Genomic DNA, 8,169 nt, shown 5'->3' on the forward strand with positions numbered 1-8,169 from the left:
AGAAAAAGTCATGGGACACAAGTCTGCAGTGTAGGATTGTCACCTTTGTACATTGCAAGAAGTACAAAGATGCTAATGGGGCTGACCTCAAGGTCACTGGAACATGGGAGGAATTAAGTAACATTTGCTTTGTTTTCTTCTGTCAGATTCATGAGACAATCGAATCCATAAATCAGTTAAAAATACAACGTGATTTCATGCTGAGTTTCTCCAAAGATCCCAAAGGATACATCCAAGATCTTCTGCGGTCCCAAAGCAGGGATCTTAAGGTGAGCTAAGGTTTGAAGAAGAACGAGTAGTGGAACAGAATGTAAGAATTTTATCTAAATGTATATAGAGTGTATAGCTAAAATATCCAGGATAGAAAATCGGTGGAAGACAATGAGTGGAATACTGCAATCCCAGAGCAGACAGTATGCAGGAAAGACAGTTTAGCCTGTGTTCCACTTCCAGTGGACTAGTGGTGCTTAATGGCGGTGGTAGGTGAATTTGTGGTCAGACAGTAAGATTAAAGTGCAGGGCTGTCAGTGTACCCCATAAAATTAAATCTATATAAAGCTTTAATATAGCTTTTATTAAAGCTAATAAAGCTATAATTATAGGAGCATCCCATAGTACAATAACACAATATGGGCATTTTGTTAGTTCATAATTTAATCATATTTAAGGAATAGGCAGATTAAATATCAGCTGCTTTTGAGCTTAACTTTGAGAGACCCAAGAAATGGAATGTAAAGTTCAGTTGTTTGCCAGCAAAAATTAGTACTTTGTTCATCATAAAGTTTCACACTTTGTGTCTTTAACTCAGGCACCTCAAAACCAGTTGTATTAATGAATCCATGAAATTATTTTAATAAGATAATGTTGTCTTTTAAATATATATGTCTAGGTTGTAGTCAGTAGTCTTCCAAAAATCTACTGCTAAGTTTATCATTATTATTTGTATTGTATTCAGAAGGGAACAGGCATCTGAATGAATATTTAAATAAAGCAGCCTTTAGCTTGAAGAGCTTAGAAACTAAGGTGTTGTGGAGCTTTTCTAGCTGCACACATAGAAGAGTTATTCAGTGTTGTCCCTGACTGGCAACCAGTCCCACAAGGGCCTTTTCTATAATGTTCTGCCCTGCTGGCACCAGAATTGTGATTGCACAATACTACTCTGCAAAAGGTGCCAATAATTTTATATTTACCTTTGATTCTGTGATGCTGGAGACTTAGTAATCAGATGTTTGGGGTTTTTTTATAGAATCATAGAATGATTTGGGTTGGAAGGAACCTTCAAAGATGATCTAGTCTAGCACCCCTGCTGTGGGCAGGAATGCCTTGCACTATATCAGGTTGCTCAAAACCCCATCCAACCTGACCTTGAACACTGCCAGGGATGGGGCATCCACAGCTTCTCTGGACAGTCTGTTCCAGTGTCTCACCACCCTCACTGTAAAAAGAGTCTTCCTTATACCTAATCTAAACCTACTGTCTTTCAGTTTAAAACCATTGCCCCATGTCCTGTCACTACAGGTCCTGGTTAAAACTCTCTCTCCATCTTTCTTATAAGCCTCCTTTAGGCATTGAAAGGCTGCAGTAAGGTCTCCCCGGATCCTTCTCTTCTCCAGGCTGAACAACCCCAGCTCTCTCATCTTCTCTTCATAGGAGAGGTGTTACAGCCCTCTGACCACCTCCTCTAGACCTGCTCCAACAGCTCCATGTCTTTCTTGTGCTGTGGACCCCAGAGCTTGATGCAGTACTCCAGGTGGGGTCACACGAAAGCAGAGCAGAGGGGCACAGTCCCCTCCCTCAACCTGCTGGCCATGCTTCTTCTGATGCAGCCCAGGATACGATTGGCTTTCTGGGCTGCAAGCACACATTGCCAACTCACATCTAATGTTTTGTCCACTAGTATCCCCAAATCCTTCTCTGCAGGGCTGCTCTTAATCCATTCATCCTTTGTCTGTATTGAGCCTGAGGATTGCCCTGACCCAGGTGATGACATCGGTTGCTCTGCCCTTATCCACCAATGCAGTCACTCCATTGTAGAAGACCACTAGATCAGTCACGTATGATTTGCCTTTGGTGAAGCCATGTTGGCTGTTCCTAATCACCTCTCTGCCTTCCATATGTTCGTACATGTCTTCCAGGAGGATCTGTGGAGTAATCTTACTGGGCACAGTGAGGCTGACTGGTCAGTAGTTCCCAGGGTCCTCCTTTTTACTCTTTCTAAAAATGGGAGTGATGTTTCCCTTTTTCCAGTCACTGGGGACTTCTCCTGACTGCTGTGGCTTTTCAAATGTGTTGGACAGTGGCTTAGTGTCTGCATCAGCCAGTCCCTGGCATGCATTTTGTAGGGTCCCATGGACTTGTGTGTGTTCAGGTTCCTCAGATGGTCTCAAATCTGACCTTCTCCTACAATGGGTGAGACTTCTTTCCCCCTTGAGGTTCAGGGGCTTGAGAGACGTGGGAAGAGAGATTACCATTGAAAACTCAGGCGGAAAAAATTTGTTAACTTAGCCTTCTCCATATTGGTTGTCACCAGTTTTTCCTGTCTTATTTACTGTGGGGTGAGGTGTACATTTTCTTTAATCTTCCATTTCTGGCCAACGTACCTGTTAAGGGCCTTATTATTATTCTTCGCATCGCTTGCCAAATTCAGCTCCAGCTGTGCCTTAGCTTTCCTGAGCCCATCCCTACACATCCAGGCAGCATCCCTATATTCTTCCCAACATATATGTCCCTGGTTCTACTGCCTGTGCATTTTCTTCTTTCACTTTAGTTTGACCTTACTGAGCCATGCCAGACTCCTGCCTTTCTTGACCAGTTTCTTAACCATGGGCATTTGGAGTTCCTTCACTCTAAGAAAAATGTCCTTAAAGAGCTGCCAGCCCTGTTCAGCTGCTTTGTCCCTAAGGGCAGTTTTCCAGGTGGTCCCATCCACTAATTCCTTCAACAACTTGTTGGTTTTTAAAATATGCTTTCTTGGCAGTTGCACAGAGACTGAAAAATCAGCTCAGGGCCGGTCATTTTGGAATTACTAGGGTTTTCTGTTCCTCTCATTTCAATATAGTTATTTTTCCTTAATGCTTTCCCCATCAGAACTTTCCTTGAAATCAAGGTAAGATACAGTTTGACATGAGGGCAATACTGGTATAGATTTATGCTTCAATCTGATGTAAATACCTTAACAATTTCAAGCTGTTACCCTGTGTATGGGCAACTACTGATGTTCTTTGGATACATAGGCTAATAAAATATACAGTGCCAGGGAACTTTTCCTGGGCACTGGAACTAAACTGTCCATGCTGTTAAGTTACTAGAGATCATGGCACTTAGCCTGGGCAGCTACTGGTGTCTAGAATTATTCATTGGCACAGCTGAGGAGCAGAGGTTAGGAACTGTTCAGAATTCACAGTCTGTATGTGACCGTCTTGTTTTGGATGGATGCCATTCATCATCCGTTTGCCTTGGGCTTACAGAACAGCCCTGAGCATTTTTAATGTAGTATTGTAGATAAGTTTTGACTCTAGGTAAATCTGAATGTTTCTCGGTGAAGTAGAAGAGCTATAGTGAAAAATGTTTTTATTTTTGTCACAGGTGATGACTGATGTAGTTGGGAACCCAGAGGAAGAACGCAGAGCTGAATTTTATCATGAGCCATGGTCTCAAGAGGCTGTGAGCAGGTATTTCTACTGCAAGGTATGAAGGAATTATCCACAATGCTGGATTACAAATGAATCTTCCTGCCACTGAACAATTGAATCTGCTGAACTGTACAGTTTCCCGTTCTCTTTCAGATCCAGCAGCGCCGGCAGGAACTGGAACAATCTCTGGGAGTGCGCAACACATAAGTACCGCTCACAAGATCTCATTGGCATCATGACCACCAAACCAGTGGACTTTTCAGTGTTACTTAGCTCACTGTTACACATGGACCTGCTTCCTGACTGGATGAGAATGTACTATCAACACACCAGTCAGAACACCAGCTTTAGAGTGACCCTTGAAAATCTTGCCCGTTGGGGGTGTCTCAAACCATTCCAGGCCAAAGACAGCGCAGTACAAGTGTTAAAGAAGATTAAAGGTTCATTCATCAACATGCATCATTAAGTTTTACCAGAAAGTTCAAGACACTACACAGCAAATCCTAATGGGATATGCATAGAATCATGGGTGGCATTGATGGGGGATGTTGAGATGGGTGTTATAGGAGACTTCAGATTTAGAGAAATAAATGCAGTTCTCATCCTATGTTACCTAAGAGTCTTAAATCATAAATTCTGTGGAATTAGACAAGATAGTCTTTCTTATAGCTGTGGACTGCTTTATATTCCTGAACAGAGTTTTTATTACAGCTGGAGCAGTGCAAGAAGCCATCTCACCATGTGAAAGAACAAACTAAGAGGATTTTCATTCCTGGAATGAAGAGCCCCTCTGGAAGAAAGAAGTATAGTCAGCCCATCTCTTCTGCGAACTCTAATATTTCCTCTTTCCCTTGCCCCTGCAGTGAAAGGTAGACTGAATTACGTATCACTAGATGGGTATGATCAATGTGCTGTACTGAGAGGAAGAGAATTATCCCTGGGATAAGAGCTTCTTAGGCATCCTTAATATCAGTGGTGTTGGCAAAGCTGAGGTCGAAGCAAGAAATGAGGCATTCTGAGAAAATGAAAATAACTTAGTGGTGCTTTGCTGATATCTGCCTTGAACACAGCAGATATTAACAATAAGCATATATGTAAAATATGAGATTTCTTAAATGTTTCTCTGTGTGCCAGGAGGGTTCAGCACTGGAAAGAACTTACCTAATTGTTACGTTGGTGCAGAATCCAAGAAGCTTAACTTCATATAATGTGCCAGTTTTCTCTTTACTTCAAGATGTTAATGGAGTCCCTGGATTGTTCTCACATTTTGATCATAGGTGAACTGCCTCTTACTATGAATTATTTAGTTCCCTCATACATGATATGTACTGGTTATATAGGATGCTGTTGAGTTATAAAGCACTATCAGCCTTAAATAGCACAGAGAACGTATCCCTTGGAAACCATCTTTGTAAATGTATGGCAAATTCAGACTGGGGATTTACACCATATTTACTTGGAAGCAGGGACATCTTCATTAAACCCTCCCCCCCCATTGTGAGTAATGCATAAAATAGTTTGTAATCAAGGCCCAACAAGCTTTCTAGTCCAAAAAGCAGCTGCCAGATGATGTGGCACTCAGAATCCTCTTCTAGGTTACTCCTTTTCATCTCCTGTCTTTCACTTTCTTCGAAAGAGAATCAAATTCACATGTGGTACAGAAGGGAGGCAGCGCTTCTGAATAATGCATTTTGCTGTAGTATTGTCCTTTTCTCTTCTGCTATCTTGGCTAATTTCTTTCTTAGCTGAACTTAAAAGTTTCTTACGTCCAGTCACAGAAGAGTCTTCTCTTCCACCCCTTTATTTAATACCTCTGCTTTCACATTAATATTGCCATAGCTTTTACTCTGACCGTTGCGTTCAGAGGTGTCTTGGAAAATACACGTTTTATTGCAGTCATATGATGGCAGTACTGTCACGCAAAACCACTGGTGTAAGAAAAAGCATAGCTGTATCTCTTTGCCTGAGGCCTTGTACTGGGAATGGCTTCATATGGAACTTCTTTTTGTGTCAAAACCTCTTTTTACAGTAAAACGTGAAGTCCTGCAGTCTTAAACTGAGTATAGCGAGGGGCTGTGAGGCTGCCAGACACTGAATGACTTGAAATCTTATTTACTTTAGGACTCCACTAATTGGACTACAAGCAAGCATTATGAGGGAAAACAGTGGAAACAGTGGGGGTCATCTGCTACTGTGCTTCCATATTTATTACGCTGCTGTGTCAGTTGTGTGCATGCTGTCCAGTGTATAAAACTCTTTTCTGTATGTGGTAAACAGAGCAGTTACATTCAGGGGATGCATTCAGTCTCCAGGAACAAGAAATGTGGAGAAAGATATGCAAGGATGTGAGAAGGGCATGGGACTGGGATAGATGCCTGCAGGATGTCTGCCAGGGAATTCTGTTTTTTGAGAACTTTCCCATTGACATAGCAAATATTTGTATAGAGACATTTCAGTCATGTGCCACAGCTGGCAACGTAATAGAGTCCAGCCTGCTTTTAGAATGTAGAATGAATTAGATGAGTCTGTTTCCAAGTCTCTTTTGGATCAAATTAATGAAACTAATGTGGTGTTGCTGCCCCGTGGTCACAATGGCGTCACTGGAAGGTGAATCATGTTAAGCACCAATGCTATGCTGGAGAGTGTGTGTGCATGCGCGCGTGTGTGCATGCGCAAGCACATGCATAAGTCAGCCACTGTAGCTGGCACTGAAGATGGCAATCCAAAAGCTAAATACTTATATCCCACTGTCCATATTCCTACTGTACATAATATGACTGGTCACCAACAGTAAGTCTTGGGAATAGTTGTCAGGTGCCTTTCCTCTGGTTAAACTGGGGTTTGAGATTCTGATGCTTTTTTCCTGTGTTCAGAAGCAGTTCAGGCCTTTTAATGAAGAGACACAGAGAAATTTTGTCCCCTGTTCCAGGAGTGCAGCCAGGAGCTTGCTTGTTTGCAAAAAAGGTAAATTATATTTGAAGGGAAATAATGGAGCAATACTGGGAGGAACTGGACCAAATGCTACTTGGGCATACAAAAATGAAAGGCAGCGGTACTGAACAGGCATGTAATTGTGGCAGGTTGTGAATGATAAATTCATTTTAAGTTCAGGATGGTTGTCTGTGTGTATGAAAGATGACAAGATGTTTTGGGGTCTTCAGTTGCTGCCACAGTACAATACAAATCTGTCCATACTACAAAAAAAACCATTCTGTGCATAGAAGTAGTTAATGTATAGATAATAATATAGATTGTTAGAAAATATAGCATAAACTGGGAAAGGATTAAAACAGAATTCTGGAGTGCCAATAGAAGGGAACTATATCTTGGAGCTGAAGTGTTGACATGGCAGGTTTGAAATACTCTTTTTAGTCCTTTGAGCTGTTGGCCATAAGTCAGGATTCAGACCAAGCGTTTCTTAGAAATTAAAGGGAACACAAATTTTTGATTATGGAATAGAGGAATACAGCAGTGGAAAAATGAAATAAAAAGATGGAGCAGGGTGCCACTGAACTGCCAGTAAGACATAGCACAGGATAATAATCTTATTTAGACTCTGCTCTTCCCAGAAAGGTTGGGCTAGATGATCCCTGAGGTCCCTTCCAACCTGGGATTCTGTGATTGTGTGATGTGCAGGACACTGTTGGAAATAGCACAGTCCATGTGAGTCAGTATATTTTGTGTGCGTGTGTGTATGTATACATGTAGAGAGCATGTGGTAGAGAGCCAGTCTCAACTTGTATGTAGCCTGGGCAATAGGCATGCAGGGCAGAACCAAATGTTCTGCAAATAACTTTGAGACACGTTGTCAAAACATTTTCCAGTGTTATCAACAGGGATTCAATTTTTCGACTTAGCAGGGTTGGTAGTTGTAGTGCAGACATTGTTTCAGCTGGCAGGTTTTAGACACCACATTGTAATAGAATTTATCCTGTGGAAGCTGAGTGAAAATACTAGTGCGTATATCAAGATTGGTGCATATCCCAGGGCTCCTAATTTTGCCAAAATGCTAGTCAGGTATTGAGGGTTTTTTGGCCTGTTTTTGTGTTGAGAACCCTTTAATGGCAGTGCAAATAGATGAGGGGGAAAAGAAAGATCTTTTTTCCTGAAGAAAGAGGTCTCCTTTCTGTAACTGCTCTGTTGTTTAATAGGATGTATCTGTTCTGCCAGACCCTGTATGATAAACACCTTCTCCAATCTCATTGAAGAAAGGAACTCGATTAAAAAAATACAACTGTGGGTTTGTGAGAGTGAGCAAATACGTGTATGGGGAGGGGGACGGGGGGGAAGAGAGGAAGCGGGAGGGGGGAGAGAGAGTGGGGGAGGCAGGAGAGACTCCCTCTACTCTGTAGCCACCATATCTTCATTGTATGATGCTGAGTGATTCGTAGAAAAGCTTTTAACAATAAATACTTTGTTTCTTTGTATCTCTTGCACTAATGTTATGTGTCTTAACAAAGACAGGTACAGTTGGTTTCTTTCTGCTCCTGATAATGTTCCTGAGTTCTTGGATTTCTGATCGCTTCTCTGTGCACAC

General features: G+C 41.8%; 1 protein-coding gene across 9 annotated transcripts in view; it reads left to right on the forward strand.

Moving 5' to 3' along the window:
- SMARCD3 (SWI/SNF related, matrix associated, actin dependent regulator of chromatin, subfamily d, member 3) overlaps positions 1-7,871 on the forward strand; it is a 106,845-nt gene extending 98,974 nt beyond the window's left edge. For 8 of the 9 annotated variants that reach the window (XM_064445314.1, XM_064445313.1, XM_064445309.1 and 5 more), the window contains 3 exons: positions 147-269; positions 3,586-3,671; positions 3,786-7,871. In XM_064445314.1, coding sequence (XP_064301384.1) covers positions 147-269; positions 3,586-3,671; positions 3,786-4,098 — 522 coding nt within the window. In that variant the 3' untranslated portion in view covers positions 4,099-7,871. Of the gene's footprint in view, positions 1-146; positions 270-3,585; positions 3,688-3,785 lie in introns of all 9 variants that reach the window. The other variant, XM_064445319.1, reaches the window with a different exon arrangement.
- The last annotated feature ends 298 nt before the right edge of the window (positions 7,872-8,169 follow it).

Source organism: Phalacrocorax carbo, chromosome 2, assembly GCF_963921805.1.
Source record: "Phalacrocorax carbo chromosome 2, bPhaCar2.1, whole genome shotgun sequence".
Classification (NCBI taxonomy): Eukaryota; Metazoa; Chordata; class Aves; order Suliformes; family Phalacrocoracidae; genus Phalacrocorax; species Phalacrocorax carbo.